At 44.1% G+C, this 16,417-nt stretch overlaps 1 protein-coding gene across 3 annotated transcripts in view; it reads right to left on the bottom strand.

The window, feature by feature from the left end:
• The window catches only part of KANK1 (KN motif and ankyrin repeat domains 1), a 134,821-nt gene that overhangs the window by 32,197 nt on the left and 86,207 nt on the right, over positions 1 to 16,417 (bottom strand). Inside the window, exon 1 of one of the 3 annotated variants that reach the window (XM_034072695.1) lies at positions 1,410 to 1,449. The exons of 1 other annotated variant lie outside the window; for it this stretch is intronic. Coding sequence is in view for 1 of the 2 variants with exons in the window: in XM_005155017.4 (XP_005155074.2) it covers positions 10 to 79 (70 nt within the window). In the remaining variant the exon portion in view is untranslated. Of the gene's footprint in view, positions 1 to 9; positions 255 to 1,409; positions 1,450 to 16,417 lie in introns of those variants that run through there. One more of the 3 variants, XM_005155017.4, reaches the window with a different exon arrangement.

Genomic DNA, 16,417 nt, shown 5'->3' with positions numbered 1-16,417 from the left:
TCCGGTTACCTGAATTAGCCACATGCCTCTGCCCCCACACTGCCAATTTTCCAGCCACGTATGGCTGCCCCAGCTTCATGTGTCACACGCCGAAGCCCTGCCTCCCGCCCGGCTTTCTCCTTCTTCACCCCATAAGGAAGAGCTGCCCGCACCCGCGCAGCCCCGGCCGGCCGCGCACCTCCGACACACTGACCGACCGACCGCCGCCAGTCCGTTCGCTGCCCCGGGCCGTTGCCCCCGGCCCGGCAGAGCCCCCGACCGTGCTGGGTGCGGGGCCCGCCCCGCCAGCCGGGCGCTGCTGGCTGCTGCCGTGGCTGGAAGTGAACTTAGCTCTCCGTTTCGTTTTTCAAAGGCGAGTCTGGAACCCGCTCCTCTTAAAGGAATACAAGCCTCGGGAGAGCCGGGAAAGGGGGGGAGCGAGGAGGGGGGAAAAAGAAAAGAGAAACTCTCGATTTTCTGCAACTACAGGAAGTGACTTAATGTTGTTCTGAAAAGTTTCAGGAGAAGGGGGAAAAAAAAGCTCCTGTTTTTCCAGTTTCCTTGGCATGCTTAAGAAAAGCTTTGTCTACAGACAGTATAACTGCTTTCATGGTGATCCTTTATGCTTTTGGCTACCACAGGAAGGCCGGAGCAGTAGGTAGAAGGAGGATGCTGCCGAGTGAAAACCCACCTTCTCCAGCACGGGAAAGGAATAGGATGGAGACACAGACACAGGCAGACGCATGTGGGAGCCACAGAAGTGGGACCGACCTAAGCACATTGGTATTTTGGTTCTGCAGCATGGACAGTCTGTTGGGCAGACACAAACATAACCCCACACACACCCCTCCCCGACCACATGCTTCTGTTGAAAGACCAGTCTCAGTATGCTGCAGTATTTACTTATAGATGTACCCAAAATAGCTATCTAAATACCACTGTGGAAGCAAAAATACATGCATACACACATATTTAAGCACATAAGCACACAGCTTCCAATGGGACTGCCTCAGTGTCAGACAGAAAAAATCTCCAGGACTCCCACTGACAGGGAGAGAATGAGACAGAGCATGCTGTCTGAATTACTTCTCTTCCTTCCCAAATTCAGTACTCTGTTCCCAGATTCTCATCCTGGCTCTGTTCCCTGCAGAGAACTCCCTCCCACACCCCACAGCTCTTTGCCCTATCTTGGTCACTTTCCTCCCTGTACCCTAGGTTTGTCCCCACTCTCACACTGGCCCTCTTTCACTGTAGTCTTCTAGTCTCTCTTGGACGCCTCCCACACTTTGGATTTCTCATCCATTTTCTATACCTAAGTCCATTTGCTTGCTCCACCGATTCTAACCCCAAATCTGATTATACCCTTGCCCTTCATCCTGGGCTTGCTTTTAGTCACTTCACCTTGTAAATTCAAGGTCCATCAATTTTACCTGTCCTCTTCTTTTTCCAAGTTACTTTCCTCTGCTTCTCTTGGTCCTTCTCTTCTACCCAGCAACATCTCCGATTCTCCCATCACTACACCAGCGAAGTCAGGCAGCTCCTCTAAGCTGTCTTTGGGCACAATGCACAAAAGTTGGATGGGGGAGGGAGGAACAGACTGTTTGGAAGCCCCAGGACTTAGGAATTAATGCATCATTGGAAAAATATTCATAAAACCTCTAAAAAGACATGCAAATCTCATGTTAAGTCATGAGAGCCAAACTGGAAGCTCAGGCATATTTTATTGCTTTTTCATGAGGGAGTATTAAGATTGCTCAACACAAACCTATAAAAAATAAATAATGGTAATAGAATAATCACACTGGCAGTGAATCCCTCACTAAACCCCTCCACAAACACCTGCAGGCAGTTCAGTGTCTTCACAATGAAATCTCTTTGCTCCTTGGCTGAAGCTGGCAGCACTACCACAACACAGTTCCTATCTGCCAGTCCACAAGCATGAGACTGTGTGCGGAGCTGGCTGCCTGCAACTTCCCCTACACCAACACAATCCCAGCATTATGAGTTGATCTCTGGAGACATTTCTTGATATGTTAAGACAAATGAGGGCCAGGCATGCGATCTACCAGCAACCACACAACACCGATGCAGCGTGCAGGAGCTGCGCCAAGCCTTTGTGCATTTTGCTGTCTCAGAGAAAGGGCCAAAATGGGTGTGCCTGGTAAGCATGGAACAAAGCAAAATGGATCGCTGTTTTCAAGCAATAAAAATGGTTTTAATATTTCCAAAATAAAAAAGAAATATATATATATAATAAAAAGGAAATTAATAAACCCATGATAAGAGTGCAGCCTTTCTTCTTTTCAAGCCTTAGGTCCTGGATGAACCACGGATGCACTGGTGGGTGAGTACAAAGTGCTGCACAAGCAGGTACCTCAGATTAACCTCAGAGGAAGCTGTATCAGTTTGCCTGTCAGCCAGAAAGGCAAGCCTTCATCTCCAGAGACCTCAAGTGCGCCAAAGATTCCTACTCCATTCACCCCAGCACACACAGAAGTACTGCAGCAAACCCTGGGCAGTACAAACACTCCTGTTGGGCTTCTTGTCTCATCCTTGGCCAGCTGATCATGCACACTGCTAAAATTAGAAGAATTATTCCCCAGTCTCTGCTGCAGCTCAGGCAGATACTAATCGTGGCATTGTGTTGCACCAAAACAGTATATGCAGATACACAAACACATATACTTTTGCCTGTGAAAATACTGCAGACACTCCAGTTTTCTTTAAATGCAATGAGACACAAACACATCATGCTTTTAGGCCAGTAAGTGTGAAGTAAAACACTCTGTGAAGTGCAGAGGCCTCATTGTGGTACTGTTGCTATCAATGAATTTCTCCAGAAGTCTTTTCCCTCTCCCTGCTGCAGGATCACCACAACAAAACCATTTGGAAAATAGACGTTACCCTTGCAGCACAGTCATTTGATCAGCCTTCTTTCAGATAGCAATATACAGAAGGTGCCATGAAATTACTAGCTCCCCAACAATTCAGCCTGTCTCTCCACTATTTTCAAAGGTGGTGGAAAGCGCAAAATACAATCAATCAACCTACCAGATTTTTATTTTATTTTTCTCCAAGAACTGAGAGGGGGAAACTTACAGAAACAAGAAGTTGTTTCTGTACTCTGCCAGACCCAGCAAGAGCATTGAGCGTTCTGGTTTTGTACAAGTAATCGCACAACTGCCAAGCACACACTCCAGTGTAGACATGGCTGCTAACCCCTTCCTCTCTTTCTCTGATATGAAAAGAAAACCACTAAATACCACCTTCTAAGAAAGGCTGTCTCTTTTGCTATTACTCAGCTACAGCTATGCCTGTAGCTGAATGGGATTTAAGTCTTAATCCATCTGAGGCTGTTGCCTATGGAGTACTGCAGTCTAAACCAAAATGCTCTAGCCAGAGAGACAGACCCTGCTACCGACTCTACAATTACAGGTGTGGAGGATTCTCCTCTTGGAGAGGAATTCCATTCGCTGCACGGTTTACTAAATAAATAAATCTCCAGTTTAAAATGTTTGCTGCAAATTTAATCTAAAAGAAAAATGAGCAGCAGAAAGAAGAATGGTTAAACATCTGTATAAGGTTTTTAGATTCTTTTAAACATTCAGTATATCAATACCGCAGCTGGGGAGCTCACTTTTAAATCTGACGTCTAAATACTCAGTGCTTTGGGGTAGGGGTTGTACTGAAGAAATAGAGGATGGCAACTTCCCTGATATTAATAACAGAGAAAGGCTGAAGCTACAACACTGTGTAATAAATAGGTTTTATTTCGAGATGTAGAAGCTCCCGCTCAGATATCTGTAGTGGTAAACCTTGCAGAAGTGAATTAAGGACACCACCTTAAGCCAATGAACATAAGCAGCAGCAATGTTGAAGAAAGATGGTTCAGACGGCTACTGTGTTTTTGTTGCACTTGAGCACAAATGCTAGGGCACTAGACTACAACACCACATTTACCAGACAATATTGGTAAAATAAGGCATTTTAGGAGTGGATCTGCAATCTTAGTACCATGCTCTTTCTAGAAGGAGGATCATTACAGCAATAGAAGAAGACCTCAAAACAATCACAACCACAATGCAGTTGCCATAAAAAGCATCAAAAAAGTCTTTCCATTGACTTGATCAAACCACAGTGAAAGCAGTCTCTCAAACAATTATGTTCCTCTGAACCTGAAAAGTCCTAGTTGCTTTGTACCATGTGAGAATTATTATAATAAAAAACATAATAAAAATTTTAATTGTTTAGCATTATAGTAAAACTAATGAAACAGCTCTCACCTTGGTGCTGGTGATCAGATTCATGCACTAGTCTGCATGTCCCACTCTCACCTCCTCCTCAAGGGTCAATTCATAACCTTATAGATGAGACTCTGGCTTTTCTTATTCTTTTTCCATTGCTGCATATTTACTAACTACACACTGACTAGTGTTCATAGCTACAAAAACTAGAGCAAAGTGTATCACACAGAAAATACTCAGAATGCTTCCCAGGCTGTACCCAAAGGCATATATATAGTAAACAGTCTTTTTGGTGTCTGGGAGAGGTTTTTTCAAGGTCACTTTATCTTTTTTTACACCATTAAAGGTCTTCTTTCATATGGTAAAAAAAATAACCTACAGAATTAATCTGAACTTCATATAACCATAACTAAAAATTATTTCTGTGAGCTGAAAGTGAAAACCACATTTCAAGAACCACACCTCCTAACCCTCTGCAGGCTTTTTAGTATCTAAAACTTTTACTTCTAGAATCTCTGAGTGGAAAACTTGCAGCTCAAACAGAAGTTCATTTAAAAAATAAAGTACAGACTATAAGCAAGTCATGCAAATTAATTAGCCCTGAACAAAGGATTAATCTTGTTTATGAGAAATATATTCCTGGGGAAAAATAAAAAAGCACAACCAGCTGTCCTGAGAGTGACTGCAATATGTCCCCTTATCAAAATGCACAAAATCTGCTTTATATTCTTCACACCTCCCTTATTTGAGGTCAACAATAAAACTCATTTTTAAACCGCTCTCATTTTCTGGGAATAGTTCTAGATGTGGCAGTTCCGTGGTGAAGCATCTTGTACGTGCACCACCCCAAGGCCACTAACCACGGAAACTCAAAACTAAGAGACCAGTCTGTTTTGCCTCCATCCCAGTTTCTGACTCACAGGTCTCAGGGGAAATCAAACTACAGCTGGCAGGAAGCAGGGCATGGGAGGGAAAGGATACAGTCATTACCGTATTCTGCCAACTGCCTCACCAACAGCAAGGGAAGAGCAGAGCAGAAACCATAGTGAGGTCTGCTGCTGTTGTCAACAGCGCTGCCACCTCTGGGTAGAAAGTACTCTAAAAACAGTGGCCCCTTGGGCAGACGGCTGTCACAAGTCAACCTGCGAGTATTGTGGCTCTAAGCGTGACCAGCAGGCCCACCATCAAGCAAGTCAGAAGCAAGTGGCAGCGCTGGTTGCATTGCACTGATACATTTCCCAGACATCCAATGCCACTTTAACCAATGTGCCACATCAAGAAATGTAACTGAGAAAGAGCAAGTTTGCTTTGCATTGAAAGAATACCACTGAAATAGTGATGGGAGCTTAGCTGGCTCAGCCACAGAAAATCCTCTCTGCTGAAAGATGCTCATTTACTCATGGTAAAGTTAGTCTCTTGCTCTCTCAGGTATCACCAGGAGAGTGGCAAGGTGTCCTTGACTTCTGGACTTGAAATGGGGGGCAGCTCAGTTCTGTTCACTTACTTTTGAAAATCAGATGCCAAGAAGGCAAATCCAAATCAGAATGAATTTATTCTTTCCAAGCACCTGATTCCTTGTGCATTTTTTTCATCTTACAGTATCTGTCTCCTTGGGAACTGCCCTTTTTCATTCCCTGAAACATGCATTTCATTCACTTTCTACTGTGTGTACACTTCCTGGCTCAGGGCATGTTTGTGATAAATTAAGAGCCTTCAATTTAAAGATACTTTCCAAATCAGACTAACTTGAGGCCTGGCAAAGTAAGTAATGGGAAACAGTAGATATCAATCACAGTCTCCTTGCAGCCTAGGAGAAAGCCGTGTGGTGCCATTTACTCAACACTATTGCAGAGCAGCTCAGCTTCGAACCACTATAGCCCAATAGATCTGCGCTAACAATGTTGATGAGCATGAGGCTGAGCTCCAATGTGGGTAAGGCACCTTGCTAACCTCTGCTGTGTAGGAAAAACCCTGAAGCTCCCCTACCTCCCTTAACCTTTGAAAATGTGGCATACCTGCCCCACTCTTCCAATAATACATCACCCCTTGTTACTTTACACCACTGTATTGTCACAAGAAAAAATTACAAAGAAAATAAATATAAAGACCAAGGCTTGCATCCACGTAATAGGATTGGCTTCACAACACCCAGACAGATGGCTAGCAAAGCAGAAGAGGAGTAAATCCCCAAATACTTGTCTTTTTTCTTCACTCATTCAGATCATCTTTCCACTTCCCATGTGGGCCAAAGGAGTCATGGATGCAAACCTGGTGTTTGCCTGAAAATGTCTTTTAACACAAACATGCACCCGTGTTACTTGCTGAAGCCCAAGCAAAGGATACGTTTACTTTCTAGCCAAGAATAACTGAGTCATAAACCCAAAATATTTAGATTTATTATGTCATTACCCTTCTGTGCCTATACACATCTGAAGAGGTGAGAAGTGGAGAACAGATACATAGGGCTATTGTAACAGAGGTAACCATCAGGAAAGAACCTGGACTCCTGGGATATAAACCTGCCATGGAATATTAAAACTGATTTACACTTTGCTCTTACAGCTGTGCACAGGGTGGAAAAAATGGAAGAATTGTCTTCTGCAAGAACAGCTCTACAAATATTTGTATTTATGAATTCTGTAAAGATATTATTTTGTCACATGCTTACCTCCATGAGGAATATGACTTATGCTGCATAATCAGTATAATATTTCAAATACCAGGAATTGTTGCCTCCTACCCTTTTTTATATTAATCTAGTACTGATTCCTTCTGTGAGATAAGACGTGTATTACCTCGAAACTTCAAACGCATAAGCAATTTGCATTATCCAAAAACACTAAAAGCTTTTTCTCAGCACTTAAAAGAGTTCAGACTGCTGAACTGTTTTCCTTCAGAAAGTTTAAAAAGCTATAATTAAAAGAAAATATGGAAATTATTAGAATTACTTCTATATGCACATTCTAAATAGCTAAAAACAGTGGTTTATAATTGTAAGTGTACGAAAAATGTTCAAAATCAGCAACTTTAAGAATAACAGCTACCTTTCTGATGTTGAAATGATGACTTAAAATAAATAGGTGCAGTGCTCCCTTTGCTTGAGGGTTCACAACACCGATCTCCCACTAGAAAACCTGTGTTTGTCGAAGGAAGGAAACTACTCTGTGTGTAACAACAAAACCAAAGAGGCTGCCAGAGGTGCGTGAAGCTGCAAGTGCAAACTCCCATCAGAGAGTAGCACTTGCGAGGCAGCCCAGCTAACCAGGCACTGCTAAAAAAAATGACTAAAACACAAAAAAAATGCCAGCTTAATACCCTGTAAGAACATCAAGGGCTGGCTTCAGCTCTGCTACCCTGGGGTGCCCCCATCCCTTTTCTTGACTGGCCTGCAGCGCTATCAGAGCCAGCCACTCGCATCTCACCTCTCCCCCCAGCCGCTTCAAGGGTCTAACTCACCAATCCACCCAGGAGCAAACCCTCAGACGTCGCTGCAGTTAGTTTTTCGGAAATTAAGTCTGAAGCACACTTTCCTTTGCCTTAAAGGGAGTGCATACTCCTGACACATCAGCAGGCAGGGAGCCCAGAGGTTGCTACAGAGCATTTATTTATACTCATTCGGAATTTCCTGAGACAGGCCAGCCCAGCACAGTGCCAGTGGTTTCTTTCACAGCACTTTGCATGCTGCCCAACACCTCTAGCTCCGCAAGGGTTAATATGTATTAAACGGGAAGCAGGACAAAAGGAACTGTACCAAATGACACACTACGAAGGTGGGTTTTTTTTGTTGTTGGTTTTGTTTTTTCTCTGATGAAGACAGAATTAATTCCCAAAAGGGAATTAAAAGTTCAGGTCATTTCTCTTCCGCCTGCTCTCCCTTCCTCCCCAGCCCCTCTCATTTCTCACTCCCACGTGTGGACTGAGAGCACAGAAAGGTTCATTGATATAATTTGAGTAGAACAATTACCTCTGTTGTAACCACCACCACTTGCAATTCTGCCTCTCTTACATTCAATCTCGTTTTGTTTATGCTTCTCAAATGCACCTTATAATTTGAAGGATAAAAATAAAAACTTTTAGTATAAAGTTACAGCCACAAAGTTTTCTTTCTTTCTGAAACACAGCCAAAATACTCATTATATCCTTCATGCTATTACAAGCATTTTCAGAATGATGCACAAACATATTTGACTTTTCCATAATCAGCTTTCTGGTTTCCACATAACACCAAGTCTTTACTTATGTAAAGATAACTGGGATTCCAGATACAAAAAGGATCATTTCTAAGCATCATAAAGAGACCCTCAAAAGCTTGAGTTTCATCTCTCTTCATCTTTGCTTAAAGTAACTGTTGCTGTAGTATAGCCAAACAAGGACCCTAAAAAAGAAAATGGGCAAGGGGACAGGCTAAGTCAAGAAGGATAGTGGTCATAAGACTTTGCAGGATTGAAAGAAAAGAGTTTTATTACCATGCCTTCCACCCAAATTCCAAAGAACAGCCAAAAGGACAGAAAAAAAAGAGACATGAATTGTTAAAATAATTTCCAAGGTCATTGCAGATTGGAAGAGTTGTGCTTCAAAGAGATGGGGGATCTTGTGCTGGCGTGACAGGAGGGAGCCCCAAATCCTCCATAGCGCCTTCAGCTAAAATGGCACAGACTTTCAATAAGTGTTTCCTGAATGTGTCTGGTGGCTTCAGTGGTATAATATAATGCAAAATAATATTTCATACTTACAGGCATCAGCTCTTAGACTATAAACTATGTCCTGTCCTCTAGGTGATTTTGCATTTATTTCCTTGAATTACAAGTCATTGATGCGTAACACTATAAAACATAAGCTCACAAAAAAACCTGTCATGGGTTCAGCAGTAGCAGTCCTAAAAAGGTTTCCAGATGTAGCCAACTCATTGCATCTATGGACCACGAAGGTACTGAATTTTAAGTGAACTTAGTTTGCTTTGATCTCTGCTCTAATCACCCCATCTGTAAAATAAAGTGGCCCTCCATTAAAAACATGTTGGGGACAGCTTCTAATCGTATTTTGAAGTTTCTCCAAGAAGACAGAAAAACTCTAGGGCAACTGAAACCCAACCCATGCTTTCTTTTCAGGGAAAAAAAGCAAAAATTCAGCCTTTGAAAAGGTCCATGGAGCCTGAAGCCACTGCTCTGCATTTGCTGTCCTTCAAGGCCCATCTTTCAACCTGTAGAGCAAGTGATCAGCAAGGGAAGGACAAGCAGTACACAGCAGCACTGGATGTTACTGGTGGACACCTCTAGCTCCATCAGTAGATTCTTCACACCAGGCAGGGGAGAACATGAAAATACCCATCTAGTTTTCTGCTGTAAAAATGACTGTGACATCTGGGATGAGAATAGAAAGTATGGCCAAAACATCCCTCTCAAGAGTTAGGATTCTGCTGAGAGAATAAGAAAAAACCTCTAACATTGTAAGATACCAATTTTCTTAAAAAAACAGCATGATATCCTATTTAGAGAACAACAAGTTTTAGCAGTTGTCTCCACATGCTCCATCTGTTTACCATTACTCTAAGGTTTCAAGCACTTGACATCTGAATGAGCCCCGAATCAAGTCATGCACCATGGTCATCTCAGCAGGCTGCAAAAGACCTGCCACGAGTGCAAGCAATAACCCATAACATGGGTACTTTGTCCCTTGCCCAGCAAAGCAAATATGGAGACACATGTCTGGGTTGGCACCAGTAAAACCAAAAGGCAAAGAGCACGTGCATATTTGTTCTCTTGGCCTTTGAAACCATTATGGTGCCAAATAAACTCATTCAGCTACTGTTTACAGTAGAAAGAAAACTGTAGTCAGAGCACAGCTCCACAGGGGCCAAAAAACCTGACTTGGTCCAAAGCAGAGCAAATGTAGGATTTGATGCATGAGCAGCCATCCAGCAGATAAATTCTTACCTGAAAAGGAGGTTATTTCATACCCCTTTTGAAAACAAAAGGCAGAGAGGGCACAATGGATCTGTGAAGGGAGATGGATGAAACACAGCTCTTTAAAACACATGCCTTCAACAGACCATGTCCTCTGCACTGGAGTGGCTCTGCTTGGAAAGAATGAAATAAACTGCCCAACTACAGCAGTCTGGTGCAGAGAAGCACAGAGCTTGGCCTGACCTACCGCTGTCAGGTTTATGTGCCTACCCCAGACACACAGCTCCTGCATTTTGGTGAAGGCTGGATATAGTGTTCTTCTTGGGTTTATTTTTGTGAATTTTATTTTGGGAGAGATGAGTTACATTGCTATGGGCTTGTTTTGTTTTGCTTTCTTTAATGTCTTTCAGAATTTGGCAGCCAGTTTCTTTCCACAGAATGATTTAAAACCCATTCAAAACACAATCAAAAACTAGCCATTCAGGTCAAACCTGAGACTGATCTGGCCTACCCACCTTCTCCTCCCTAGCAGATGCCTCTGGAAAGGCAGAAGAAAGCAAACATACAGCAACATTTCTCCTCTCAGCTCCCAGAAACCTGCAGCTCTGAGACTTCTTGATCTAGGGGTGGTCCAGGGTGGGTTTTAAATAATAGTGTCAAATGTATATTTTCAGGGTAGTGGGGATGTATTCAATAACTGTGTTCAAATTGTGAGACTGCAGCTGATATATGATAGTATTGTAAGGAGATCTTTTGGTCAAATGCCTGTAGATACACTTATAGAATCATAGAATAGTTAGGGTTGGCAAGGACCTTAAGTTCATCAAGTTCCAACCTCCCTGCCATGGGCAGGGACACCTCACACTAAACCATGTCATCCAAGCCTTCGTCCAGCCTGTCTTGAACACTGCCAGTGATGGATGATTAGTCTGACCATTGACTACATGACATTCAAAACCCCTGTATGAGAGACTTTGCATGTCACAGTTTGGTCCCCCATTAGTCTACATCTACATGGAGAAAGGTTGCAGCTGAAAAATGTACCTCACATCTGTCCAACTAGTTTAGCTGAACACAGAATGAGCTTCAACTGCTTGATATTTTGTGTATCATGAGGCAAGTAATGATCTCTAGTGTTTGGGTTGGAAGGGACCTTAGAGCTCATCCAGTTCCAACCCCTTGCCATGGGCAGGAACACCTTCCATTAGACCAAGTTGCTCAAATCCCCATCCAGCCTGGCCTTGAGCACTTCCGGGGATGGGGCATGACTGCTTGTAAAAGCTTACAGTAGGAAATCTTGCTCTGAGAGTGAGTAGGCTATTCAAGCCTTCACATTTGGTGTTTTTTTTTCTTAAAATCAGAGAATCATTTAGGGTGGAAAAGACCTTTAAGATCACTTAGTTCAGCCTCTGAACTCAACAGTTAGCTCACTGCCAAGTCCACCACTGAACCAGGTCCCTAAATGCCACATCTACATGTCTTTTAAATACCTCCAGGGATGGTGACTCAACTATTTCTCCCAGCAGCCTGTTCCAATGCTTGACAACCCTTTTGGTGAAGGCATTTTTCTTCAGATTCAGTCTTAACATCCCTTGGCACTACTTGAGGCCATCTGCTCTTGTCCTATCACTGGTTACTTGGGAGAAGACACCAGCCACCTCGCTCCAGCCTCCTATCAGGTAGTTGTAGGAAGTGATAAGGTCTCACAGAGCTTCCTTTTTTCCAGATTAAACAGCACCAGTTCTCTCAGCTGCTCCTCATAAGATTTATGTTCTAGACCCTTCACCAGCTTTGCTGCCCTTCTCAAGACCCCTGCCAGCACTTCAATGTCTCTCTGCAGTGAGGGACCCAGAACTTAACACAGGATTTGAGGGGCCACCTCACCACTGTCCAGTACAGGGGGATGATCACTGCTGGCCCTGCTGACCATGCTATTTCTGATACAGGCCAGGATGCCATTTGCCTTCTTGTCTGCCTGGGCACAAGCTGGATCATGTTCAGCTTTATCAGTCAGCACCCCCAGGTCCTTTTCCACCAAGCAGCTTTCCAGCCACTCTTCCCCAAGCCTGGAGCGTTGCATGGGGTTGTTGTGGTCTAAGTGCAGGACCTGGCACTTTGCCTTGTTGAGCCTCATACCATTGCCCACAGCCCATCAATCCAGCCTGTCCACATCCCTCTACAGAGCCTTCATACCCTCCAGCAGATCAACACTCCCACCAAACTTGGTGTTGTCTCCAAATTTACTGGGGATGCATTTGATCCCCTCATCCCTATCACTAATGAAGATATTAAACAGAACTGGCCCCAGTACTGAGCCCTGGGGTACATCACTACTGACTAGCTGCCAACCGGATTTACTCTATTCAGCACCACTCTCTGGGCTCTGCCATCCAGCCATTTTTATACCCAATGAAGAGTACACCCATCCAAGCCATGAGCAGCCAGTTTCTGCTGTGAGAAACGGTGTCAAAAGTCTGTACTGAAGTCTAGATAGACAACATCCACAGCCTTTCCCTCATCCACTACCCGGGTCACCTTGCCATAGAAGAAGATCAGGTTGGTCAAGCAGGACTTCCCTTTCAAAAACCCATGCTGACAGGGTCTGATCCCCTGGTTGTCCTGTATGTGTCACTGATGGCACTCAAGGTGATCTGCTCCATTACCTTCCCTGGCACCAAGGTCAAACTGACAGGCCTGTAGTTTCCTGGATCATACTTCCAGCCCTTCTTGTAGATGGGGGTCACATTTGACAATCTCCAATCAACTGGGACATCCCCAGTTAGCCAGGACTGCTGATAAATGATGTAAGGTGGCTTGGTGAGAACTTCTGACAGCTCCCTCAGTACCCATCCCATACTTGTATGTGTGTTAGTAGGGTAGCAGGTTGCTGTCCATTTCCCTTTGGATTATGGGGTCTTCATTTTGCTCCCTGTCTTCCAGCTCAGGGGGCTGGGTACCTGGAGAACTTACTGTTAAAGACTGAGGCAAAGGCATTAAGTACCTCAGCCTTTTCCGAATCCTTTGTCCATGTGTTTTTCACCACATCCAAGAAAGGATCTAGTCTCTCCTTAGCCCTCCTTTTGTGCTAATGTGTTTATAGGAACATTTTTTATTGTCTTTTAGGGCAGCAGCCAGATTAAGTTCTGGTTGGGCTTTGGCCATTCTAACTTTCTTCCTGTATAACCTCATGACATCCTTCTAGTCCTCCTGAGCTGTCTGTGCCTTCACACAAAGGTAATAAACTCTTTTTTTCCCCTGAGTTACAGCCAAGGCTCTCTGTTCTTCTGGGCTGTTCTTCTTAGCCTCCAGCTCATCTTCTAGCACATGGGGATGGCCTGCTCCTGTGCCTGTCTGATTTCCTCTTGATGAATGTCCAGCCTTCCTGAGCCCTTTTGCCCTTCAGGACTGCCTCCCAGGGGACTCTGTCAACCAGTCTCTTAAAAATGCCAAAGCCTGCCCTCCACAAGTCCAAGGCAGCAGTTCTTCTGATCCCCCTCCTCACCTCCTGAAGAATTAAATCTCTACCATTTAGTGATCACTATGAAAAACCAGCCTCCAACCATCACATCACCCACAAGTCCTTCTCTCTCCACAAAAACAGGTCCTGTGGGGCTCCTTCTCTAGGCAGCTCCCTCGCCAGCTGGGTTAGGAATTTATTTTCCACACACTCCAGGAACCTCTCAGACTGTTTCCTGTCTGCTGAGCTGTATTTCCAGCAGACATCTGGTAAGTTGAAGTCCCTCACAAGAACAAGGGCTGGTCCCTGAGAATTCTCCCAGCTACTTACAGAATATTCTGTCTGCCTCTTTATCCTGGTTGAATGATCTATGAAACACAGAATCACAAAATGGTTTGGGTTGGAAGGGACCATTGCTGCTGAAGAGGGTCAAGTCTGCATATTGGGCCTTCTGTTCCTTTTGCAAGGGAGTCTCCTATGGCAATGACCCATCTTTTTTTCTTTATGGAAGCATTTTTGATGCAGGGCGTAGGCTGACTTAACTTTGGAGATGAACCTTCATCCTAATTACTGTTCACTTCCACTTGCAGAGCCTTGTACCTGTTGTGCAAGGGCACCTGGGCAAGTGGGGCAGTCACAGAGGAAACATGCTCACTGCACTGGGAAGGCATTTGTTGCCACTGTTCCCTATTCTGTAAGTCACTGCGTTCAGTCAGGTGGAGAGAGGATAAGGAATTCTCCATGTGCATCCTGTCTGCTTGTTGGGTCTGATTGCAGTAGTCTATCTCTTTCACTCCCTGATACTCCTCAACCTATACATCAGCCACCAGAGCTCTGTCAGTAAGCAGAAGAGCTCCTCTATCTGTGCGCACCTCCCTCAGGTGTGCTCACTGCTGCTGTCCACTATTGGCGTAAGAGCAGTTTTTATTTTCCTTATACAGATGGCCACACATACTTGCTTGTTTCTGTTTGGGTGTTAGAACTGAATAAGCTGTCTCACAGCAGGATTTTATGGGTCAGCTTCTCCCTCCTGTTATGCAGAGCTGAAAAGCGACACTGAACACAAAAGTAAGGAAAACTCCATGGCTGTAAAAGAAAGATATGCATTCTCAAAGCTGGAAATACACATATGCCACAGACAAGGATTCAAAGTGAGTATCTGCTTGCTGGGAGCTCAAGTGGAAGTGTCAGCCTACTGACTGTCTTCTGGTGCATTTGAAAAACCTGACTGAATCATTTGGGTCAGGTGGCAGACTCTGCCAGCCTGGAAGGCATCCCATGTCCATCAGTCATTACCCCAGCTGGGCAGAAGCAGAGGACGCAGGAAGGAACTCGCAGCTTTCCAAGGAAAGCATACAGGCTACAGATTTAGGCATCTCTTTCCTCCTTGGATCAAGATTCGGCAATCAAACACCATGGATTTCCAGTAATAATTACTAATCCAGACATACTGTAGTTCTACCCACAATAACATAATGATTATGCAAAAGGCTGAGGCTAGGACAAGTGCTACACAAACTGGATCAAAAAACCCAAGCACCATAGATAACTAAAGGAAGCCATGGGCAAGACTACATGCCCACTTTTAATGTGCCATATAACTGATAAACAATGTGTGAGTACATCACACAGCAGCAGGATTGGAGAAAGATGGTAAAGCTGGAGCAGAGCAGGAGATGCTACATTCAGTTTTGCTCAGAGATGTCTCTGACATTGCTGTGGCCTTGGCTGTACCCAGTGTCTTGTCCTACAGGGATATAGGCTCAGATGGCCTGGCTGAGCCATATGTGTGCCTCTAGAGTCATAGTTTTACAACTGCTCTCTGCAAAGGGAGAGGAAAGTAATTTTCCCAGAATATCAACAGTCCATTTTCCATAGCACTGAAGATGAATTGCGAGGAAGCCTCTGAGCGTTGAAGGCAGAACAGGGGGTGGAGGAGGGCTGGATAGCAGGGGTGAGGCACAGGCTGTGCTCCCCAAGGAGCACCCAGGGAGAAGTTCCCGCAGGTCCTCAGGGAGAGCTGGGGTGAGACCAAGCACTGGAGAAGGAGGCCAAGAGGAATAGCAGGGAACCGAAAGGAAAGGATGAGCACCCTGGATAACAAACTGTCTGAGAATGGAGAATGGGACCAGGATTGTAACTAATGATAGCAAGGAAGAATGTCTAAAGGACAATGCAGTGGATGCACAGCCTTGTGAGCACATTTGAGTACTGGCAAGCTTAAGCTGTCTGTCTCCACGTAGGAAAACAGAGGGCAGGAGCAGAATAGAATGACTCAAAAATACACTTTTTTTTCTTTAATCCTTTAACATAAGATATAAAAAACATGGCTAAAATTTAAGAATCACAATTTCAGCTGGAGGGAGGGAAGAGAGAGGAAAGGGCTTAGCCATGGACTTCTTGAAGTGAAAAAACACTGCTGAACCTTGTAATCCCATAAAACATGAATACTGTGATCTTGTTGTTATGCTTCTCTCATATGCAAATGTCAGTCTGTTTTTACAAACACAACAATGTGTTTTACTATATTTTCTTGCACTATACTCCTTTTTTAGAGCTGCATGCTTTAGATTTACCAAGCAGTGTACATAAAGTGTTAAAACTTGACCTATTTGCTAGGATTAGACCTGGAATTCCAGAAACAGCAGCTAAGTTGCACAAGTGTTTTCTTTTTATTATTTGATCTTCTGGAACCCATATGACAGCACTCCAGGCAGAGAGGTAGGATATGTGAAAAGAGGGTAGGAAAGGGGCTGGGAGTACATCAACAAACATGCCCCTCAGCAGTAAGAGACTACTCCAGACCAGTGATGTCTGGTTTAGATAGGAAAACA

Source organism: Melopsittacus undulatus, chromosome Z, assembly GCF_012275295.1.
Source record: "Melopsittacus undulatus isolate bMelUnd1 chromosome Z, bMelUnd1.mat.Z, whole genome shotgun sequence".
Lineage (NCBI taxonomy): Eukaryota > Metazoa > Chordata > Aves > Psittaciformes > Psittaculidae > Melopsittacus > Melopsittacus undulatus.
Note: the sequence above shows the minus strand (reverse complement) of the source record. Positions and strands in the feature narration are given on the sequence as shown.